Source organism: Typopeltis vanoorti, chromosome 17, assembly GCF_054136105.1.
Source record: "Typopeltis vanoorti isolate ZY-2024b chromosome 17, IOZ_Tvanoo_1.0, whole genome shotgun sequence".
Taxonomy (NCBI): domain Eukaryota; kingdom Metazoa; phylum Arthropoda; class Arachnida; order Uropygi; family Thelyphonidae; genus Typopeltis; species Typopeltis vanoorti.
This window is the reverse complement of record NC_143565.1, coordinates 103,679,577-103,704,867: the sequence shown is the minus strand read 5'-3', so window position 1 is coordinate 103,704,867 and position 25,291 is coordinate 103,679,577. Positions and strand designations below refer to the sequence as shown.

Here is a 25,291-nt window from a genome sequence, read left to right as displayed (position 1 = left end):
GGAGGCCGTTGCATGCTTTTACCATCCTGGAAGAGTGGAAATACCTCTGTATCATGTTCACCCCAAAGGGAAGGTCTTCTATCCTAGAAGCTGGGATCACTTCTTTGAGGTAAGCTATTCTCCCAGCAAAGACTGTTTCTCTTTTCCCACTATCTCCTACCTCACTTTTACCACAAGTTGGTGCTTGGTAGGACATATATCTCGGTACTGTCCCGAATGGGCAAGGCTGTCCGTTCAACCACAAGATCATGGCTCTGACTACTGCGTGACACCCTTACTGCATATTTCCATGCGAGGGTGAAGGACGGCAGGCTCGGAGTTCCATCACTTAGATGGCTGATCCCATGCCTATGGCTGTCCAGAATCGTGAAGTTCTTCCCCTATCTGCAGAGAGGCTTTCTATAGCCCATTAATATAAGAAGACTTTAGGCGGGCTAAAGGCTGGTCCCATTATCAATGTACGTTAATTGAGTCAGCACCTGCAGAACACAAGAGATGGCCATCTCTGCTGTACTGTTCTGTAGATGGTGCTCCTTTAAAAGTCATATCTGGTGCCTCCCCAGCATGATTGGGTAAGGGATGGCACCAGACTCCTCCATGGATTTGAGTATATTGACCTTATTGGGACGAGGATCAATGCCCTGCCCACTCGAGCCTGCACAGCTCAATGGGGTAGTGACGACTCAAACTGCAGGGCTGGCTGCCACTACAGTGAGACATTGTTTCATATAGCCCAGTGTTACTTCTGCACTCATGGGGTCCGTGTGCGGAGGCATGACGCTGTGGTCTCCATTCTGAACAACTGCTTTAAGAACAAAGGTTGGGAGACCGCAGTGGAACCACATTATAGGACCTCTGTGGGTTTGCATAAGCCAGCCTTAGATTAAAAGAGATGATGACGTTTGGGTAGTTGATGCCCAGGTGGTTGATGTGGGAACAGGACACCCACTAGCCTATAGCCATAATAATAAGGTAAACTATTATAAGAATAACCAAGATCTAGTTAGTAAGATACAGAAGGAGCATGGGGCAACTCCGAGGTTTACCAGCGCCACCATCTCTTTACATGGCGTATGGAGTGCAGATAGCTATAATGACTTAAAACAGCTTGGGCTTACGCACAAGGATTGAGAATGACTACAATGATAACTAGAACAGGCATAGGGTAAAACACTTGTAAAGGCTTAAGCCTATATCAAGTTTGGACTTGATGTAAGGGTAGTACTGCCCATAACCAGTACAAAGATTAATAAATAAATAAAAATAACAAGTGGTATACCACAAGGATCAGTGCTTGGTCCACTGTTATTCACTCTGTACATTAATAATATTGGGAAGGATTTGACAAGCGACATACAGTTATTTGCTGATGATGCAAAGATAGGTAGGGTAATCAAGAAGGCTGCTGATATGCAATCTTTGCAGAATGATTTGAATAGGCTGGAATTGTGGGCATAGGAAAATAGTTGTCAGTTCAATGTCAGTAAATGTAAAGTCATTCACTTCGGCATGATTAGATATCCAATGTCGTATTGTGTTGGTAGGATGAGGCTAGGGAAATTGGAGTGTTAATAGATAGGAAGTTGAAGTTCAGGGGCCATGTGGCAAAGATTGCAAATACAACTCAAAAGATAATTGCAATACTGAAAAACGTTCACATGTAAAGATGAGGATGTTATTTTGCCTCTTTACAAGGTTGATAAGACCTCACTTTGGACTATTGTGCACAGGTGTGGAGAGACCACATATTGGAGAGAGAGAGTACAAAGGAGAATGTTAAAAATGATATCAGGATTGTGGAATACTGATTATGAAGACAGACTGAGAATTTGTAGACTGCAGATACTAGCAAACAGGAGAAAGAGGGGTGATATGATTGAGCCTTACAAACTTTTGAAAGGGTCATACAGGATTTCAATTGATGTAATTTTTCAGTTTATGGAGGGTAGGGAAAGGACGAAAGGACATCCTTGGAAATTGAGAATGAAGGCCACGAAGAAGGGTGTGAGGGCTAGATTTTTCTCTCAGAGGGTGGGGCGTGGTTGGAATGGATTGCCTTTTGGATGTTGTGAGTGCAAGCAGTGTGAATGAATTCAAGAATAAGTGTGATAGCTAGCGTGTGTAGTATGTGTCCTCCCTCAATGAGTCTCTGACTCCCTGGAGTCAGAGGATTCAGGGAGTTTAATATCAGTTAAAAGATCCCTGATATTAACTACAGGGATCTTTTAACTGATATTATTAATAATAATAATATCAGTTAAAACTGATGTGTACTTTTCTAATTTTAGTGTGCTGTGGAGAGAGTTGTGGTTTTAGAAACACTCCTGATGTACAGATTACCAAAATTGAAAATAATAAAAGAACAACAAGAACTTAAAAGATACCAACATTTCTATAGCTAGCATTTTCAAGATTAACACTGCAACAACAGTATAGATATAACTACATGCACCTGTAATGGACAGTCAGTCATTGAACAAATGCTCGTTATTAATGTGCATGATTGCTGAACTGATTGCCTTCACGCCATCTCTCTCTCTCTCTCTCTCTCTCTGATGATTGACTGTCTCTTGCTGTGACAGTCAATCATCATCATTATTTGAGTTATGTTACACTAATAGTCTTAAGAAATAACCCTTTGGGTCAAACATAGACCCATGTGACATTTGAGATTCACTATTTCAAGCAAAACAAGGCTGAATGATGACTCGCATTATATCCTCTGTGTTCTTTTGATAGTTTTTGTTTCGTTCACTTTTTCTTCATTGTTTTCTTTTTATTTAAACTCTCTTTATATTTTTCTTGACATCTAATCTTTAAAATTCCATGTAATTTATCTACATTCCATGTGCTGCTTTCGTTAAGACAAAAGTTTCATATATCTATTTTGAAAGCAGATAAAGGAAAAGCTGTGTTGGTAATGGATAAGGCTGATTATGAGAGGAAGATAGACTATCTTTTACAGGATACCTCTACCTATCAAGAAATTAATTATAACCTTACAAAAACAGAGATTAAATAATTAAATAAGCTCCTTGATGAAGTTGCACCCATTTTGGAAGGACTCCCTGTTTATATGGTCTCCCAAAAATTCATAAAGAAGTTTGTCCAGTAAGACCCATTGTGAATTGTATTGATTCTCTCATTTACAGAATTGCTAAATTTCTTTTGCACTTATTAATTGCCAACATTGGACGATGCAGATCATTTATCAAGAATTGCACACATTTTCTCAAAAAAATCAAAAATATTCAAATACAAGAGTCAGATATGTTAGTCAGCTTAGGCATTGTTTCTCTATTTACCAATGTTCTGTTATCTGACACCATTAGTTTTCTATATGATGATTTCCCTCCTGATGTTGTGAAGATTTTTGAATTTGTTATATAATCAGGATATTTCAGCAGTTAAAGCAAGATCTATGGACTGGTTGAAGGCACTGCCATGGGTAGCCATCTATCTCCATCTTTGGCAAGCTATTTTTTTGACCATCTGGAGGATACCTTATCCATTCATTCCAACCCCTCTCTTTGGTTTCTTTACATCACTGATGTTTTTGCTGTTTGGCCTCATTCTGAAAATAAACTTATCACTTTCTTATATCACATCAGTAGCTTCACCAACTCATTCAATTCACCATTGAAAAAGAAAATGCTAGTAGTTTACCATTCTAGGATATCCTTCTTACTGACACAGCCTCTGGTACTTTGTCAACCAGTGGTTATCAAAAACCTACCTTTACTGGGATACATTCATGAAAAGTCTCCTCATCACACCTCTCAAAAAATTGGTGACATCAAGTCTTTAATTAATAAAGCACAAAATGTGTGCTCCTCTCCCTCAAGCTTACAACATGAATTTCTCACTATCAAAACTTTAATGACTACAACCCTCATCGAATCCAGCAAATAATTGACTCCTATGTTCCAACACCTAAGGATTCTTTAACAGACTGCACGATTCCAATCTCTTATATTGCATATTTTCCTATCAACAAAATTTCTCATTTGTTACAATCTACAAGACAGAAACTGTTGCCTTTATCTTTAGTTGGTGTTTACCAGATACATTGTGAATGTAATTTAACATACATTGGGTAGACAGTCATTCTGTGGAAAAAAGAATTAATGAACATTAATACTACATCAAATACGTGAAACCTCAAAGTCTGGTCTGGCACTGGCATAGCATAGTATTGACACAATACTAAATGCAGTATCTGGTGGGATGAAGCAATCTTCTCTACAAAGAGCAGTTTTAAATATGAACACTTTTCTCAAAGGAAATTGTGAAGCTCTTTTACATCAGCCTAACCTAAATCAAAATGATCGTCTCTCTCCCCAAAAAGTTTGGGAGATTCTCATTTTATGTAAACATCAAAAATAGTTTTAAATATTTATTAATATTAATTTTCTAGCTTTCTAATACTAATTTCCAGCAACCGTTTTTAATTGGTAAACCAATTGTATGTACCTTGTATTCCTGTTCTTTGATTTACTTGTTTTTATACTCTGATGATGTACTGTTATTTTCAGTAAAATTGTCTCTCTCCCCAAAAAGTTTGGGAGATTCTCATTTTATGTAAACATCAAAAATAGTTTTAAATATTATTTATTAATATTAATTTTCTAGCTTTCTAATACTAATTTCCAGCAACCGTTTTTAATTGGTAAACCAATTGTATACCTTGTATTCCTGTTCTTTGATTTGCTTGTTTTTATACTCTGATGATGTACTGTTATTTTCAGTACAAAATATCTGTACTGCCATTAAAGTTTATCATATATTTATTATATATGATATCATATAATTTTGTTGTTTCTTTTTTCATACTGTACAGTATTAATAAGGCAATAAATTTGAAATTATGACAGGAAAAATGAACATTACAACCACGCTTTATACAAATTGGCAACTGTTTGATGTTATGTGAGTCAGTGAGAGGCTCTCGTCTGCCTGGACAAACATGCTCACAATAGTGCTGTATTATGATTTGAAATGTCATATTTATAAATGTTTTAGCATTTATTTTCCATCCATTTCTTGTATATCCAAGACTGAGTATCCTGATTAGGGACTTTTAGGCCATTTAATGCAGCTGGTTTACCATTCCACTGCTGCCTCCCTGCCTGTCTGTTAAGTTTTCCAGATTTTAAAAATGCTTCTGATTTGACTTATTGTTGAACCCAAAGTTTGGAAAAGATAGGTATGATATATGAAATGTAGGATGTATGAAATGTAAATTGTGGAGAAAGACCATGAAAAAAGTGGAGAGACCAGATAAGAGAAGGTATAGAAAAAAGTGACTTGAATTGGAACATTGTTCTTGACAAAAGAGCATGGAAAGATAGAAAGAAATGGAGAGTTTTGATCGACCTGACAGTTTCTGGTTGATGACATATTTATGAAGGCTTGCTGTGGTACTTGTATAGCATCCAGGATAACCCTGGTATTCCACTCCTGAGTGCAGTCATTGATTGCCAGTCAGTCATCGTGATATGTGGCTCTGCGATGGATGGGGAATCTCAAAAAATCTCCTGAGCATAAATTCATCTTCAAATGCTTCAGGTATAGGTATGCATCCTATACTTATGTCTTCCAAACTGTGACTTTTTTTTATTGAACCCAATCAAAGGCATTTTGTTAAATCTTGAAATACTACATTGGCTGCACTGCATAATTCAAAAGGTCTGCTGTAAAGGTTGAATTTTGGATGATGGGAGTAGAGCTGTCAGAGTTCCCATTTATAACAATGGAAATAAAACAATATGAGAATTTCAGTGGAATTTCTCTGTTAAGTTTTACAGGTAAAATTTATACAAGCATACTTGATTAAAGGCAAAGGAAAATTGTGGAGGAGAAACTTGGAGAAGAACATGCTGAGATGAGGCCAAATAGCGGTTGTTGAGATTAGAATTTTGCTTTACAAGTGCTGATACCGTAGATACATCATTTGATTACAGAAGTAAGAAACAGTAGATGTGATACAAGTATAAATTATTATTATTAAGAGAGACCTACAGGTAGTCAGGGACTCATCAAAGGAGGACACATATTACCTGCACCAGCTGTCATACTTGTTCTTAAATTGCACACATAACATCCAGTGGCAGTATATTCCAATCACGCACAACTCTGAGAGAAATATCTAACCTTCACACCCTTCTTAATGGGAATCATTCTCAACTTCCAGGGGTATCCTCTCTCCACCTTCCATAAAATGAAAAATTCCATCTACTGAAATCTTGTATAACCCTCTCAGAAGTTTGGAAGTCTCAATCATATCACTCCTCTTTTTCTTGTTTGCTAGTGTCTGCAGCTTACAAATTTTCAATCTGTCTTCATAATCAGTATTCATATCATTATGAATTGATATCATATGATATCATTTTTAACACTCCTTTGCACTCTCCACTCTATCAGAATCACCACAGAAACCAAAACACTAGATCTGCACACAGTAGTCCAAGTGAGGTCTTGTCAAAGTTTGTTTCAGTATTCTAGTTATCCTTTAAGTTGTATTTGCAGTCTTTGCTATATGGCCCTTGAACTTCAACCTTCCTATCTACTAAAACTCCAAGATCCCTAGCCAGATTAGTTTCTTCTAGCATAATCCCACCAATATAATATGACATTGGATATCTAATCACACCATAGTACTTTATGTTTACTAACATTGAACTAACAGCCATTTCACAGATTCCAGCCTATTCAAATCATTCTGCAAATACTGCATTTTAGCTATATTTATAATTACCCTACCTAACTTTGCATCATCCATGCAAGAAGTAAAAAGCCAATATGGAAAATGTCACTGTTGTTTATTCAAAAGTGTTTAGGAGGACTAATGCCAAAACAGTTAAGAATGTACATTCTAGTGATATCCTTGCAGAAACATCAGTGGGTGCAGAGACACCTGAGGATGATATTCCTGGTTCCAGCCAGGAATATCATCCTCACACACCTGAAAATCCAACATCTGTAAAAGCAGGATATCTCAGCTGCTGTGTTAGACTGTACATCCCTTATCCCCCTGATATGCTTTAAAAATCAGAAATATGGGTATACTCAGTGCTTGTAGTGGCTTTACTACCTGTGCCTGATGTGGCAGCAAAGAACATGATAATATATCTTCCTCTGCTAAGAAAGATAAATTTGTCAACTGTTACACAGGTAAAAATTAGCCTCTCTAACTACCAGTGTTGAAGTAGTTTATTAACTTTTAAGCAAGGGGTGAATTTCATTTCATTGTGTAAAAATAAAAACAAATTAAAAAAAAATGACTCATTGAACTAATCGAGGGTAATTATAACACACAAACTACTTAAATGTTTGTGCATTTATCAATCTGAGACATGAAGGAAGAAAAAAAAAATAGCATTGATACATGAACAATTCATGATAATTTTCAAGATTTCAGTTCTAACACTTATAGTCCATCTTGAATCATTCTTTTATGAAAAAATGTCAAACAATTTCTTCTGTGCCATTATAATCGACCGTTGAGGACAGAAGCATTCAAATTCCTCACAGAAACTCAAAATAATGCTATTAGGACTACGTTAATGGGTTTCTCAATTCAGAATGGCTCCAGAACATTGAACATATATTTTAGTTACTGTTTTTCAGCTGGTTACTTTGCAGTAAGCATTAGCCCATTCTAGAAATAAGATAATGCATGTAATATCCTATTTTATTCTCTTTTGGTCATATCACCCTTACGACAAAATCAAGGATAGTTGACAAAAACAGGCATTTGACATGTGTATAGGTGGAATAAGTGAAGTAAGAAAATAATTGCTATACATTTTTTTTTCATATTTTTACCATAGTATTGGAATTACATAAATAAAATAATAAAATTAATCTGAAGCAGCTTTTTAAAAAAAAAAAAAAAAAAAAACTCATCAACCAAAATGTTCTCATTTGGATGATTTTTGTGTAATGGACACCCAAATCAAATCCAGATGACAAAAGTTCATTCCATAATTTTATTTTACTATATTATTTACAATATAATTAAATGTACTGTAATTATTATTTTTTTTTTTTTTCAGAACCACCACCTGTAAAGCAAGTGCATAATCCATTTGCCATAGAACGACCCCATGCAACACCAGTAATGTTGCAGAGGCAAGGTTCCTTTCGAGGATTTGCAGCACTTAACCAAGCATCACCATTTAAAAGACAGCTTTCCCTTCGAGTTAATGACCTACCTTCTACAGTTGAAAGGCAACGTTCCATGTCTCTAGGTTCATCAGATTTTTTTAATCAACGCAATGGACCTACTGGTAGTATTAAGTTCACAATTTTTAGTATTTAGTGAATTTTTTGGACGACCTGGGAAGACTTTATATGAGCATGTTGAATGTGTATACTTTCGCATTAGCTTAGATCTCTTCCTAGATCTAAGCTGAATGCATGGTTATTGTCAACTCATTTAATATACTTATTGAAAGAAAGAACCGATATATTTTTGCTATCTCACCCCATCATCTCAAAGAGAGAGCACATTGTTCTCTGGAAATAGATAGCACTATAAGAACAAAGCATTTTGCTTTCTGTCGGTTCCAAAGAGAAAGCAAAGCTAGCATGGAACAGACACCACTGTTTAGTTTAGCCCCTCTATGTGAGGTACTGCCTCATGGTAGAGTGGACCTAGCAATGGTATAGGCCCTTTTTGTACAAAGGTAGTCTGAAAAGTTCTCGGCTTAACAATGAAAAAAACGAATTATAATTTCAAAATTATTTTTATTTTTCAACATAATCTCCCTTAAGAATAATACATTTATTCCAGCGATACCCCACCACCATTATCCCGTCCCTGTATTGGTTCTCAGTAAGATCTGCAAAATATCCCTCTACAGCTGCAATCACCTCTTGATTCAAACAAAAATGCTGACCAGCGAGGAAGAGTTTTATTTTTGGGATGATGATACAAGTCAGAGGGAGCTAAATCAGGGGAATAGGGTGGATGTTCCAACAATTCATAGTGCAGATCCCTTAATTTTCCCATTGCCAAAACACTTTTGTGGGCAGATGCGTTGTACTGATGAAAGGTGATTTTTTTTCTTCTGCAAACTGGGTCTTTTCTGATGAATTTTTTCGTCTGGTCTGGTTAAAAGATTGGAATAATATTCCCCAGTTATTGTTTTTTGCCCTTTTCAAAATAATTAATAAACAAAATGGAACCAACTTTGTCTTATGGCACTGAACAACTGGCTTCTGTCCAATGTTTTGACTACTGTTTGGATTCTGGTGTGTAATGGTGAATCCAAGTCTCATCCATAGTAATAAATCAATGCACAAAATCAGGTTTTTGCTTGTTAAAACGCTCCAAGCACTGTTCAAAGATTTTCATGCAAGTACGTTTTTGATCTGCTGTGAGCAAGCACAGCACCCATCTTGCACAAAGCTTTTTCATATGCGATTCTTCATGCAAAATATATCCTACACATTCTTTTGAAATGCCTATAGTCCCAGCAATTTCATGCATTTGATCAATGATTTCTGGTTTTATGCTTTTTGGATGTCCTTCATGTGGATCATCTTCAAGGCAGGTATGCCACATTTAAACTCGGCAGCCCATATCTTAATTGTCGAAAACGAAGAGTGCCCATAAACTTTAGGTACTTTGAATGAATTTCTTTTGGCGTTAAACCTTCTTTTACAAAGAATTTTATAACTGCGACATACTAAATTTTATCCATTTTAAAGGATTAGACATCTAATCCATTTTAAAGGATTAGACAACACTTTTGCTTCAGACAGCTGTATAAAACAAACTACTTAATAGAATGTGACTTTCAATTTCACATGGATGCTTATGACAGATGTACCAACTTAGAAAAAAAATCTTGCCGATAGTGTTACCATCTATGAACGAGAACTTTTCAGACCACCCTCGTATGTTTGTTCTACTTCCCCTAAGCCTTTCTTCTTCTTCTTTTTTTTTTTAACTATTCTATCTTCTAGCCTACTGTCACTGGGATTCAATCCCTCATTGCCATATTTGTTAGGTGGTGTGACCTGTGAACAGCTAGAAAGGGGGGTTGTGGTAGTCTCATGCTGCTTTGGCAAGATTGATGGTCCTGCCTGGCCCAAGGGGTTGCCTGTATCAATGATATTGCAGTAAGTCTCCTTTCCCATGGCCCAGAGAACAGGATGAAAAGTTTGGGTAACCTTGGTTTTTCACTCCTGAATGCAGTTATTGCTTGCTTTAGAGTGGGCATTCATCTGTGGTTCCACAGTGTGTGTGGAGCTTTGATGTTCAAACTCCTCTTGAGAATGAGGAATTTTTTACCCTCAAGTTTATAAGGGCCCTCAAAAAAGCCCCAACCATGTCCAGAAATTGAAACATCAACTGGAGGAGAGAGAAAAAAAAACATCAGAGAGACAGCAACCACAACCTTTTTCATCCAGAAGAGTGTGGAAGGATTGGATCATCAAAATCAATCACATCTATTGGAATACTAATCACAGTTCCACCCCCTCATTCACAGAACTTTGAATTATTCTCGAGGAGTAATATCTTAGTGGAACATTCTGATGACCCAGATGACAGATCTGCTTTGAAATGAAAAGATCGAGAAGTAACTCATGATCAAGAAGACAAGAAAGATCATGAGGAGAATACTTGTATGTAAACATGGTCACCTGATTTTTCCACCAGGAATAGCATCCTTACTTTCAACATATCTAAATTGTCCAGTTAGTTTCCACATCCCACGAATCCTTGACGCTGCTTTAAATGTCAGAAGTATGATCATTCTCAAGCTGCTTGTCGTGGCTCTGCCATCTGTGCCCAGTGTGGTAGTGTAGATCATGAGAACAAAGACTATAAGAGCAAAACACTGAAATGCCCTAATTGTGAGGGAGATCAACCAGAATACTCCCAAGTATGGCAAAGGTTCAAGGATGAAAAGGAGATCCAAAAAATTAAAAACTGAGCAGAGTATCCACTATCCAGGAGGAAGCAATATACCACAAATTAGCAATGTCTAGTAGTAAACCCTCGTACATCAAGAAGGCAATTGTAAAGAAAGTGTCGGTAGAGACAACACTTTCAATCTCGCCTTCTCATAACTATATTATCACTGAACAGCATGATTCCCTCTCTCTCTCGCTCTCTAAATCTCATAAAAGAAAATGATATGGGCTCACTCCAGAGGACATCCCAGGACATCCAGACCTGTTAATAGATGGCTCATTAATCAATGACATAGATACCTCCCCCCCCCACACACACACAAAAGAAGATAAAGATAATAGTTAATATACCTAGTGTCCTAGACAGAGTCCAGTTTTTGACATCTTTGATATTTTTTCTAATGATGGACACCAGCTGTCCACAATTCTCCAGGAAAAAAATGAAAACATTTCTACAATGGAATTTTTGTGGATTTCATCAAAACATCCGTGACATCAAGGCTCTCTTGTAGATGTATAAACCAATCTGCTTTCCCCTGCAGGACAGGAAATATACTTGAGGCCCATTACTATCCAGCATTACAAATGCAGTCATCATTCATAAGGACAGGATAGAGAATGGACCTGCCCATGGAGTAGCTACAATTTTTGTGTGTAATCATACTCCCTTTCAGCTGGTCCTACTTCTAATACAAAATGTAGAGACAGTTGCTATCTTACTCTCATTCGAATCTCTTATAAACAGTATGCTACATCTACTTACCTCCTGCTGCAGATTATCTCTCAAGATGACTTTGATGATGTCATAATATAGTTATCATCACCTGTACTTTTTAATAGGGGATTTAAATGGTAGTGGGGTAGTAACCAAACTAATGTGGAGCATATGCTCAACAACAACCTCTTATACACAGGCAGCAACATCTTCTTCCATGTGGCTACCTGAACATCTGCTGCCATCAACTTAAGTCTTCTCACCCTCCCTTTTCCCCACTCCAAGAGGGAAACTGATGACAACTTATTCGGGAGCAAATGTTTTCCTATGATATTCCTTTCTCTGCATCAGCAACCATCTACTACATCACAGTTATCATAATGCAAAACCGAGGAAGCTGACTGGCTCATTTTCCCCTCCTTAGCAGTATTTGAGATTCCTTCCTAAAACGTGTTGGAAGTTTTTCCACTTGGTTATACTATAAATTAAAGATTCCAAGAAATTATATTATATTATATATTCTATAATTATATTATTATATTCTTGGTTTAATCCTTTATCCACATGTAAGCAAACAAAGTTTGCACTTGAAGTATTTTCAGGACTGGGTAACTCATATATAGAAGCTAATGACTTCTCATCACTTGCCTTAGTATTCCATAATGCAAAGCGCATATCCTTACAGAAATGTATAATGCTATTATGGGAAAGATCACCACCCAGACTGGTTTTGACCTTTATTGAGGTCTCATCAGTGGGAGCCAGATTCAGAGGTGATACCAAGGTTGAAGTAATGTAGAAGTCATATTTTCATATACGAGTAGCCAAAAGGTGTCACACCTTATTGTTAAATTACTGGATTAGAGATAGTTGTTGGAGGTGCAAACTTTGTTATCTTACACTTGGATAAAGGATTAAACCAAGAATATAATTTCTTGGAATCTTTAATTTATACTTCTTAAAACATGTTACTTATATCAGTTTTCAGAGATATAGAAAAAGCATATATCAGTACATAGAAATTTGGAATATTGAAAGACCTACACAACTTGAGACGTGGATGAAATTTCCCTTGAAAGTTCTAGCTTTTTTTTTATGGGGTGGGAACAGTATAAGGAATACCAGTGATCTCACTATATATTGCACTGGATATATTTCCTAAATCCACAGCACCTCTGGAAAAATAGCCATATCTTTAAAGGAATATGATCTCAACTGTTTTCAAACCTCATATGAAGTTGGCTGCCTTTACCTGATCTAGATTAGCTCTCTCTCTCTCTGTTCCAAGTGTGTACAAAGTTCCTTGTTTTTGCAATTTGTTATATTATAGACACACTGGGAGATCTGCCAACATCAGTCTTGAAGAACACAAGAAATATATCTGCCATCGCAACTATCATCAGTGAAGTCTAGCTGCTGTATCTTTGGATATCTTTCATTGAAATCAAATTGAAAAAAACTGCTATGCTTCATTGCAGCAAATACAAAACTTGAAAGAAAAGGCATTTTTTTGGAATCAGCAGCAGATTTTAAAAAAACTAACCTAATCTAAAATTAAATGTATTAAACTTCCCAACATTAATTCTTAGACCTCCTGTCCCAACAGCTAATGCTAGCCACTAGCATCCATAGAACCTCAGCCTTCAAGTCTTACATCTTCTACTTATTGCATGCATGTTTTATTACAATTTTTATATTGTATTTCAGAAGTTGCTTCTGTGACAGGGATGATATTGGCACTATTATACCTGTGTTGAATTATTTCTTTGTGCTGTTTTTCTTTCCATTAAACTTAATTATGATCTTAACCCAGTACCTAAGCCTCACACCTTTTCAATTAGTTTTGTCTGTTCATCTATATCCATTCATATGCAAGTTATTCTAGCACTTTGGCTGGATGGATTTTTTTTTTAAATTTGGTGTTTGAAATTCTTACAAAATTTGTCAAGCCATTCTAGTTTTTGTTTCACTGGACCATTTGCATCAGAACAAAGAAACAAAACATGTTAAAATTGACGTGCAAATGCTCTAATCTGACAGGATGAAATTTAATATCATTTGGGATTTGGATGCACACAAAGCTCATGTGGTCAATTTTAATTTCAATGAAATTGTATTTATGATCTCCATAAAAGTGTGTCAGATCATTTCAGTTTTGGTCAGACCCTTTATGATGAAAAAATCAAGTGAAACAAAAATATATGACTATAAAACAGATTGATTACCATGTTCTTTAATTTTTGTTCTATAATTCTAATGAACACAATGGAAATATTGACAGTTGAAAATATAGTTCCAAAACCTCAAACTAGATCGAAGTTTTGGAACTTCAATCTTAGTAACAGTTGTGAAATTATAAATTTAATTATAAAAGATGGGCTTTATATAAATGTCATTTGTGCACCACTCAGAGAGGAAAAATGTAGCTCTCACTCCCTTCATGACTGCATTCATTCCCAGCTTACAAGGATGTCTTCTCCCCTCACCCTGTATGACCCTTTCAGAAGTTTGCTTGTCATATTGTCCATCTTTCTTCTGTAGTAGTCCACAAATTCTCAACCTGTCTTCATGATCTTCATTAAACAATATCACTATCTTTAACACCCACCTTTATGCTCTCTCCACTCTATCAGCATCGCCAAGGAATAGTCCAAATAGCATTGCAGTTATCCTCTGAGTTGTATTTGCAATTTTTGATATAGACTGTTGAACTACCACTTATATTGCAGACTTCACAGGCTGAACATTTCTTTTTCCATATAATTTAACTGGTTCCTCACATCACTCTGCTAATTAATTCTTATCTAATTGTTATCTGATGTACAAGTAACCAACCATACAAAAAAACTGACCAAATAGTTAAAATGTGTTAACTATTCTAAATAATCAAGTATTGAGAGAATGCAGTTTGATATTTTTTTCCCCTTTTATCTGTTTTCATTCATTCAATTACAAATTCGTTCAGTTTGTAAATTCAATTTACAAATTTTGAAAATTTCTCAGAAAATTCATTTTAAAGGGTTTATCTGCATATAGTCAAGTCATTATCATTATGCATATCAAGGATTTAGGCCTAGCATGGCCTGTTCCGGCCTTAGAAGTCATCGTTTAAGAGGACGTCCTGGTTTTCTTTTTCCTGATGGCTTGTATTTTAAGGCTTGTTTTGTTAATCTTTCTGTTTTCATTCTTTGAACGTGTTCCATCCATTTATGTTTATATTTTTTAATTTTTTCTATTACTGGTTCTTGGTTTAATTCTTTCATAATTTCTTCATTTCTTTTGTGATCAAATAGGGTATACTTTGCAGTTTTTCTCATAAACTTCATTTCTGCTGTTGTTAATCTTTGTTTGTCTTTTTGTTTTATTGTCCAGATTTTGCTTCCATACATTAAGATTTGTAGGGCTAATGTATTGTATACTTTTAGTCTGGTTTGCTTTTGAACTAGGTTTGGTTTAAATACAGAGTTAATTATACCTGTTATTTTTAAATATTTTGCAATTTTTAGGTTTATATCTTTTTCAATTTCATGTGTGATCGTACATCCTAGGTAGTTAAATGAATTCACCTGTTCTAAGATCTTGTTATCTATTACTATTTTAGTTCTTGCTGGATCTTGTCCTTTAAAGGCCATGGTTTTTGATTTTACTGTTGATATTATCATACCATAATCTTTGGATATCTCATGCTTTCTGTAGTTTATCTTCAGAATTTGTAATTATTATTTGGTCATTGGCAAAGAGGAGAGTGTTTAAGTTTACTGTAGGAGAAAGTTTAATTCCTTGATGTAAATTTTTATTCCATTTTATTATTATTTCATTTAAGTAGATATTAAAAAGAGTTGCTGAGAGGGGACATCCCTGTCGGCAGACCCCTTGGTTTATCTCTCTCGTATTTGATTATCTTCATATATACTTGTGATAGCTTTTAGGATATTATTTGGTATTTGTCTTTCTTTTAATATGTTAAATAATGTTTCTTTTAACTTTCTCAAATGCTTTATCAAAGTCAATAAATACAATATGTGTTTCTAAATTGTATTCTCTTTTTTCTCTATTATTAATTTTAGGCAAAAGGCCGGGTCTATACATGATCGTCCTTTTCTAAATCCATTCTGTACTTCTAAAATAAAGTTTTTGGAATATTTCATTAATTTGCTATTTAAGATTCTGCTATATATTTTGTAACAGGAATTTAGTATACTGATACCTCTATAGTTTTTAGGGTCATCTCTATTACCTTTTTTAAAGATAGGAATCACAATTGCTTTTTTCCATTTTATTGGGGGAATACCAGTTGAATAAATCTTATTTAAAAATAATAAGAGTCTTTCTTTGAATCTAGTTCCTGCATATAGTTTTGAGTCTAGTTTATCTTCTCCAGGTGATTTTCTGTTTCTTGTTTCTTTCAGGCTGATTTCTAATTCTTCTTTAGTTATTTCCTTTTCATTTTCATTAATTGTTTGCCAGTTGTCTTTTTTAAAATATTTGTCTGTCCACAATTCTGTGTAGTAATTTAGAAATTCTTCTAATTTCAATTCAGTGTTTAATTTTATGTTTTCTTTGGTATCTGCATTTAAGTGTTTCAAAATTTTATATACATTGGGTCTTATTTTATATAAATCATGATCTAAATTAGAAACAAATTTGTTCCATGATTCTCTGTCTTTTTCTGACTTCTCTTTTAGCTATGGCTCTTATTTTTTATATTCTATTTCATCTTCTAATCTTTTACTGCTTAACCATTTGTGATAGGCTTCTTTTTTCTTTTTGATTATTTCTTTGATTGTATCATCCCAGATCTTCAGTTTTTTTTTATTTTATTGAATTTTTTGGTCTTTCCTAAGCTTTCATTTGCTGCTGCATTTAGTATCGTTTTTATATTAAGCCATTCTATTTCTTCATTTTGTTTTATTTTGTCTAGATATTGGTTAATTCTTTGTTCATATAGCCATTCTACATTTGTGTCATTCAATAGTCTAGTGTTGGATTCTGATTATATAGAGATTGGAGTAATTATTATTTGTTTCAGAATCCAACATGATCTTCCATCACATAGGCTAGACTTGTAAATATTATTTAATGTAATTCACTTGTTTATAATTTAATATTTAATTATTTAATCAAGGATATATGTATTAATAATGAAAAGACTGTATTAAATATTATTAAGCTATTTTATTTATTACTATGTTAATATTATAAGAATTTGTATTTGATAATTTAACTGCACATTAATTGAAATGTAAATATTCTTTATTTATTCCTATTTGTAGAAGTTTAGCGTTATGCAATACCTCAATTTTATTATATTTTGTTTGGTTGTCATGGAGATGTATGTAAGTGAGCGAGCACATTTTCGGAACAGCACGTGGGGAGAATGTTGAAATTTATTGAAAAGAGTTTTAGTCAAAGAAATCACGAGAATGATTTAGGCAGGAAGAACGCATATATAAAGGAAGAATGCTGAAAAAATATATAGATTAGAGAGAGAGAGAGAGAGAGGATTGGCATTCGGTTGGAATTGGGATATTCTAATTCAGCATTCGGGAATCAGAGTGTGATAATAGCGAGTTGGCAAGACACTCAAGCAGCTAATTAAAAGTCCAATAGTTGAGAAGTGGTTAGCTAATAAGTTGTAGAATAACAATTATAGCTATGGAAGACAGCTGAGTGGCTACTGAATGAATAGCGATACTAGAGTTGAGATTTAATTTCAGGGCCGACCTTTCAAGGACACACGGAATCTTTAAGCATAGCACGGAGTAACGAGAGAATAGTAGAGGCTGTATTTGATGCGGAGAATTAGCTGAAGTGTAAAATTAAAAGTGTTTGTTTGTGAAGAGGTGTTACTGCAATTTTTTTTATATTTGAAACTTAAAGAACTATGAGATATTGATGTGAATGATCATTAAGGAACTTTATTAAATAGTTAAAAGGACCTGTGAGAAGACTGTACTAGAGATAACAGACTTACCATTGTCTGAGTTTGATTGTACTTATCAGAGAAGCTAAAATGTTTGTGATATCTTAATTACTGATTTGTAATTAAGATATCATATTTGAACTTAAGTGTAAAATTTGTGATTCTAAAATTAAATGTTTGTTTTTGTTAATCAAAAGTTGTGTTTTGCCTGAATCTCTTTTACTGCACCATTCATAAAATATTCGAACCAAAGCGGGTAAATTAAGTAAGTTAAATATTCTCGGCCAGTATATGTATAATAACGACATATAAAGGAAGGGTAGTTGAGAGTTGGTTTATCTTCAATTCTTGAACTAATTCAGATATAAAGTGGCGCAGTCTTTAAATATAAATTTTCTTTATATTTGAATTAGAAATCAACTTACAACTTATCAATTAGTTAAGAACATCGTAATAGTAATTATGTCGGATCCAAAGTATAGATTGAGAAGAAGTAGGATCCAACACTAGTTTTATAAACAAATGTTTCAATTTTTCTTTCTGTTCTTGTTACTTGTAGCCATTTAGGTGGTAATCTTAATTTTATTTTAACAAGAAAGTGGTCACTGCTTATTTCATATCCTCTGTGAACTCTAACATCTAGTGAAAATTTTGATGTCTTTTCATTTAGTATAAAGTAATCTAATATTGATTTCCATCCTCTTGCTGCCCAAGTATATTTATGTTTATAGAAGGTATTCATTATTTTTAGGTTATTATAAACTACAAAGTCGATCAATTTTTTACCATTCCTGTTTAGAGCATGTTCTCCATGTATTCCTATATTATTAATTTTCATGTTTCCAATTCTTGCATTTAAGTCTCTTGCTAAAATTATGTAATCATTTTTATTTATTTTATTATATATGTTTTGTAACTGATTATAAAAATCAATATTATCTTGTTCTCTTCCCTCTTCTGGGGCATATAAGCCAATTATTGTTAAATAGGCTCTATCTATTTTTATTCTAGCTTCTATTATTCTTTCATTCCATAATTTATAATGTTTTAACTGTTTTGAAAGGGAGTTATGAATCCAAATCATGACTCCTGCTTGTGCTCTTTGGTCTCTGTCAACTCCAATGTATATCACATTAAAATTTTCAGTTCTCATGGTTCCTTTTAATTTCTTTTTTGTTTCAGTTATTACTGGTATTTTAAAATTTCTTTCATTTAATAATTGGTCTAATTCTATTTGTTTATATGCTATTCCTCTTACATTCCAGTTTGCTATGTGTATTATATTTTGTCGTTTCCGTTTTTGTTTTACCTTTTTCATTCCAGGGTCGTTTCCTATAGATTCAATTCGATTATCTTTTTCTGTCAGCTTACTAGTAGAATTATGTTCTCCATGTCAGGGGACTAGCTTGACGATGGAATAGTTTAGTGGCAGGGCTGCTACCTTAAGGCTTCTGAACTAGCCTTCTTCCGAATTTAAACCCATAGGAGGAATAGGGTATATTGAAGGGGGAAAGAGTAGATTATAGAAGAATTACATTAAGGTTTATAGAGAGGGCATAGTTGTAAGGCCAGAAATGAAAAGACTCCATGGCCCTCGAGTACTCTAATAGCATAGGGGTCATAAAATAAGAAGAGTTGGCTAATAAGGCCTTATAGGAAAGATTAAAGTAAGTGGATCTTCCTCAAAGTAGTAGAAGGAGAGGAGATAGATCCATCTAGGGGTTCATGGGAGTGCCGCTTCCCTTACAATCAAGATGATTGCCCCTTATGGCCCTGTTGGTCCACGAGTCCTTATTCAGTATATTCGGACCATCCCACCATATACACACACGGTGGGCTCCCCTATCCGCCACTCAGGGGACAGGACTTATGCATGTTACGCTCTAGGGGAACCCTGTAAAAGTGAAATCTTATATAAAAAAAATTCTTTTGATTGATATATCAATTTCTTCTAAATGGTACCAATAATCATCACAGAATTAATAAATGAAGCAGTATATCATAAGTACCTTTTTATGTGAAATTTAACAAAATGTCTTGTTTGCGAAAACATGTGATGCAAAAATATTGTGCACATATATATTTATTTAGATTTTCCCATCCGTATAGAAAATATGAGTGTGAGATTTTTCAGCATTTGTCTTTATCTCCAGTGAAAATAACAGGCTACTTTTAAACCTGCTACCAATAATATCTGCAAAAATAGAACTGAAGGGCCTTAAAAAAAATTAAAAAGTACAAAAAAGCTGACAAAGGCAACTCATCAGTAGTTTTGAACTTCTAGAAGACATTAACAGCAATGAAAAATTAGATCATAATACCATGGGATCTTTCCATAATAAAACCAACAACTTAATTTAAAAAAAAAATGCTCAACTGGTCTGGAAAAAAAAAAAACCTTGAATCTAGACTCGGGTTCCTAGAATATATGAAATCTCCAAACTGCATAAACAAGACTTGCCATTGAGTCCTGTTGATGCAAGAATACTCTCCAACTTTTTTTATTATCTAAACCAAGCAAACCTAACTGAGATTTTGCATCAGCCAGACATCCTCTGTCATACACTTCATGGAAAATATCCAAGACATCACAATGGCCCCTGATGATATAATTGCTAGCCTGGACATAGAAAATCTGTTCACCAACATTCCAAGAACAAAAACCATACAACTACTTCAAGATATCTTCCCACCAGACACAGTGGACTGTATCAATAGTAATTTTTCCAAATTTGAAGATTTTTTTTTTTTTAACAGAAAGGACTATCAATGGGCTCTTCCCTCTGTTGTTAGCTGACCTATTCGTGGAGTGGTTTGAAAAGATAGCTATCCATCATTAAGGAACATAACCAAAATTTTGGGCAAAGATATTTTGATGATATTTTTATCATCTGGCCTGGTATTATTACTCAATTTGAAGATTTCATCACTTACCTGAACAACATTCATCCCTGAATTAAATTCACTGTTGAAGAAAGAAACAGGTCTTTACTGCTTTTGTGTACACTAGTTGAGGTATCCCAACAAAACATGCTCAACTTTTCAGTCTAAAGAAAACCAACTAACACAGGAACCTACATGCATCTTCTCACGCACCCAGTGCAAAAAAGCTACAGTATCTTAGTTCAATCTTTCCAAAAAATGGTTACAACAGAACATTAGTAAAAAAAAATTCTATTATAAAGGAGCAGCGATTCTCACAGGTAAAGTAGCAAGATTGATTTAGCAACACAACTTAGACAGGTCAATTTCTATCCAATCATCAACATTGCTAATCACCTGAAACCTCCACATCTGCCACTTACAAGATCATTTGCAATTGTGGCTTACACTGCATAGGACAGATAAGCAGATCTGGAGAGAGATACCAATCACAACACTTCAAGGATGTTAAGAATGAAAGAAATCACAAATCAGGGCTGGCAGCACATACAGCAGATGCAAAATGGCAACAAACTAAAATGCTCCACATAGACTACCATTTTTATTCCCGAGTGTTCAAAGAATTAGTTGAAATGATGACACATCCTCTACAGTGCAACAAAAAAACGAGATGAATGTACATCAAAGTCTAGTCTTTGTTAATCCATCATAATATAGTTGTATCTATCAGCAGTATACAGCAACCCATGAACAGGTAGCCAGCATCATAGCAAATGCACACTTTCCATTGTTTAAATGTGTTCAGATATTTTTCACTAGAGATGTTGACTGTTATTACTTGCTTTCTATTTTTTTTTAGTTTATTCATGTTATTTCCTTAATGAAGTGAAACAAAGTATTTCACAAAACCAATTGAAATTTTAAAAAAAAAAAAGTTTCTATTTAAAATCTTTTTTGTTTAATACCAGATAAAATTTTTTTAGAGGGTCCTATCTCCACAGAAGCCTACACATGAAAATAAGTCTTTAAACAGGGTGATACCTCAGTCAGCATGATTATGTTACTGTAGTTTGAGTTTTGATTGGAATTATTTATTTTTTATTTATTTATATTTAATTTTATTTTTAGTCGCTCCCATTCCTGAGTCATCTCCATCAACAGAACGCCAAGATACCATTAGTGCTATGTGCCAGCAGCTGTCCCAGGGCTTGTCGTTCCTTAGTAATAATGATGATCCCTTTATTTGTGCATCTACTCAGTTGACAAACCAGCAGGATTCCCATGAAACAGGTACATATACTATTAAAATGGAATAAAGTAGTTTTATCAGTGTGCATTTGTTTTATCAGAAATTTTTCAAGTAGTTATAAACTTAGAATATATTTTTCTTTCTTTTGACTAGCCATGTGTTTAAAGAATATTCATAAGATTGGGCTCCTCAATGCAAGGGTTGCAAAGATTATATTGCCTACCATGAAAGATTACTTTCATGTCTACCTCTCAGTTATTAAAAGTTTGTGGAACAATTAACTGTCAAGTTGTGTTTTTCTTTGCATTTTTTGCATATTGGGTGGGTGGGTGCGTGTGGGGGGGTATGTCAAGGTGCTTTGGTTATGAAATCATATGAATGATGTGATATTTTTGGGGTTCTGCATGACTCTGTTATATATATATGATATATTCTCAGATAATACATCTTAGTTTGCTTCTTTCTTAAATATCACTATTTAATATGTTTTAGAAAATGTGGTGTGTTCTTTAATAAGGTACGACATTGTTTATAATTAGATGTGCATGTATAATCAACCACACATGAGAAGTCCCAAGACCTATGACATGATTATGCTATGTTGGGTAAATGATTATACATACCAGCCATTGAATTAGGAACTTTTATATAATACCATGTTGGACCTCCTTTAGCCCAAATTACAGCATGTATGTGGTTTGGCATAGATTCCACATGATGTTGGATTGCATCTATGTCTACAGCATACCAGGAATTCACTAGACAGTCCTTTTACTGGCTCAGATTTGACAGAAGAGGACTTTCCTCTTGAATCTGTTTTTTTTTTTTTTTTCCCTAACATGTCCCATACATTCTCAATAGGGTTCAGATTCTGACTTTGTGGTGGCCAGGAAAGATGGTGGAAGTTGCTGTCCTGCTTGCTGAACCACTACTGAACAATTCTTGTAGGATGGACTTGATTGGCAACAATGTTCAGATATTCTTTGGAGGACACCTGCCTTACCAGAAATATCAGGGGATCCATTCTGTACCAGCAGAACATGTCCCACACCATGACATCACCTCCAGAACCTTGAATTGTGTTTACAAGGCAAGCTGGATTCACTTTTTCATAGAGCCCCCAAATTTTCTTCTTACCGTTAGTACAGAACAAGGTGTACTGTAACTCCTTGGACCACATGACTTTTTTTCCAGTCTTCCTGATACCACTGCAAATGAGCTTTCTGATTCTTCACAAAAATCACTGGTTTCCTTATAGGCATGCTACTGCCAGTACCGATCCTTTTTAATTGCCTGCACATTGGTTGGTGAAATATGGGTCAGGAACAGCCTTCACTAGATACTTTGGTCAATTGTTGCACACAAGAAGGTTCTGCTTGTCTGTACAAGTCTTCTCAGATGATGGTGATTTCATTCCTGACAGACTGTCTTAAGACCACAATTACACCTACTAGACAAGCAATGTGGTTTATTTTTTTTTCACTGCTTAAATGTCCAGATATCTCATATCTATATCTCACATAATAAATTTAGTTTAATCCTTTATCCAAGTGTAAGCAAAGAAAGTTTGAGCCTGAAAATATCTTCAGGACTGGGGTAAGGTAGTGCAACTCCAAGCTCTCATCACTCCTTGTCTCAGTATCTCCCATACTGAGACAAGGAGTGATGAGAGCTTGGACCACCTTTGCTCAGAGTTGCCTGGTGTTGCACTACCTTACCCCAGTCCTGAAGATATTTTCAGGTGCAAACTTTGTTTGCTTACACTTGGATAAAGGATTAAACTAAATTTATTATGATCTAACCAAGTGAAAAATAAACTTCCAACATCTTTCAAGAAATCAGTTAGCTCTGCTGTTTTCAAAATCATGGCTCCAGCCAGATGAACACCCTCAATAAGCCCTTTGTTGAAAAATTCTTTGTTTTTCCCATTGTGATCAACACAGACATAGGTGACTAAGTATTTTGCGTGAAGGTTTATAATTCAGTGGCCAGTACACGTAGAAGAAAGGAATTGGTTAGGTTAGGTGTTTCTTGAAGAGCTGAGGGGTTGTGGAAGAGACTGTTCCAAAGGACTGAAAAGCTGAACTCTGTGTGTATTGGTCAGCAGCTTCTCGTGTTTTATATGATTAGTGGAAGAAGGGTAGTGGTTAGTCCAGTGGAACAGTGTCCATGGAATGAAGCAGTTGAGCTGTTTATGGAAAATTGACTGGAAGGAGTCAGTGAGAGAGGGTTCATTATTAAGGGAGTAGCTCTCTTCTGAATACAATCCAGCATTCTTACAGAAGTTTAAGCACACCAGCATAAAGGTGAGAACAATATTGTAAGTCATGGCAGATTTGAGATTTATACGGATCGAGAGGAAGAGAAATATTGTTTAGAATGAAAAAATACCAAGTTTTTAGAGAATGAAGGCTATGTATATTTGTTTGTGTCAGGATAGACTAGATGTGAAAATCAGCCAAAGAAAAGGAATTTATCTTAGTTGGTACTGGTCAAAACATTGTCAAAAGTGAGGGAGAGTGAATCGTGGTCTTTTTCTGGGAAATGAGACAGGATCGCATTTTGGGTACATTTAAAACCCACAAGGTTATCTACCCCCCCCCCCCCCCCACCACCACCACCAGTGCCTTTAAGACATTGGTCAGAGAAGGAGAGAGAAGAATATTGATGTATAGGAGGAAGAGTGTAGGTGAAAGCACAGCACTGGGGTACTCCAGCATTGACTGAAGAATCTGATGAGAGGAAACCATCCACCTCACAAAAGGTAGGGGAAAGACCATAAGATGGGGAAAAAAACCATAAAATGCTTGGTAAGAAGGCCATGATTCCAGACTCAGTCAAATTGCTAGGAAATATCAACTACAGTTACTCGAGTTTCTCCATGGCTTGTGTCCAAAGGTGGTAAGCTTAGCTTTCCTAGTGGAATCCATCTTGAAGTAATGAAATAGTTAACTGTTTCACAGCTTTTGCATTTTCAGAGTATTGAAGTGAGAGCAATCGGACAATAATTTGATGTTTAATTTTGTTTCCCTCACTATTTTTTGGGAATAGATTGGGTGAAAGCTTGCTTCCAAGCTGTTGGATAGATGCCATGCCAGATGAGTATAACAGCTTATAAGTGGTGATACAAGGTGGGTGTTAGTTCTGGAGCACAATCCTGATAATCAGGATTAGGAGATTTTAGATCAAGACTATCGAGTATTTTACTGATGTCCTTCTGATGAAAGATTGGGGGGGGGGGGGAAGCATACCATGGATAGTGTGTGGAATAGTGAGAAATTTGCCTTGGTCATCTAAACAAGAGTTGGAGAAAAAGACTAATGCCAAGAGAGCTGTCTTTTCTTTAGGAGATGTTGCCATTTTATTAGGGGGTGTGAGAGAGAGAGAGAGAGGTGGATTAATAAGACAGATGGTGCATCCCACAATTGTAGTGAGGGACCAGAACACTGAACAGGAGGCAAACTTAGTGACTCTTAATGTAGTCTGCTTTGGATTGCTGATGATTTTACAGTTAGGACTATAGTGTTACCTGAGTGAGAGGCTGGAGTTTGATTTTGAGCCATTGGATGTATGCTGAATTTTTGATTTGGAC

The 25,291-nt window shown here is 35.2% G+C and overlaps 1 protein-coding gene across 3 annotated transcripts in view; it reads left to right on the top strand.

Annotated features, from left to right (window-relative positions):
- The window catches only part of LOC150097730 (protein numb-like), a 356,060-nt gene that overhangs the window by 314,584 nt on the left and 16,185 nt on the right, over window positions 1–25,291 (top strand). For all 3 annotated transcript variants that reach the window (XM_090406728.1, XM_090406730.1, XM_090406727.1), the window contains exons 7-8: window positions 8,058–8,291; window positions 21,579–21,740. In XM_090406728.1, coding sequence (XP_090262854.1) covers window positions 8,058–8,291; window positions 21,579–21,740 — 396 coding nt within the window. The remainder of the gene's footprint in view (window positions 1–8,057; window positions 8,292–21,578; window positions 21,741–25,291) is intronic.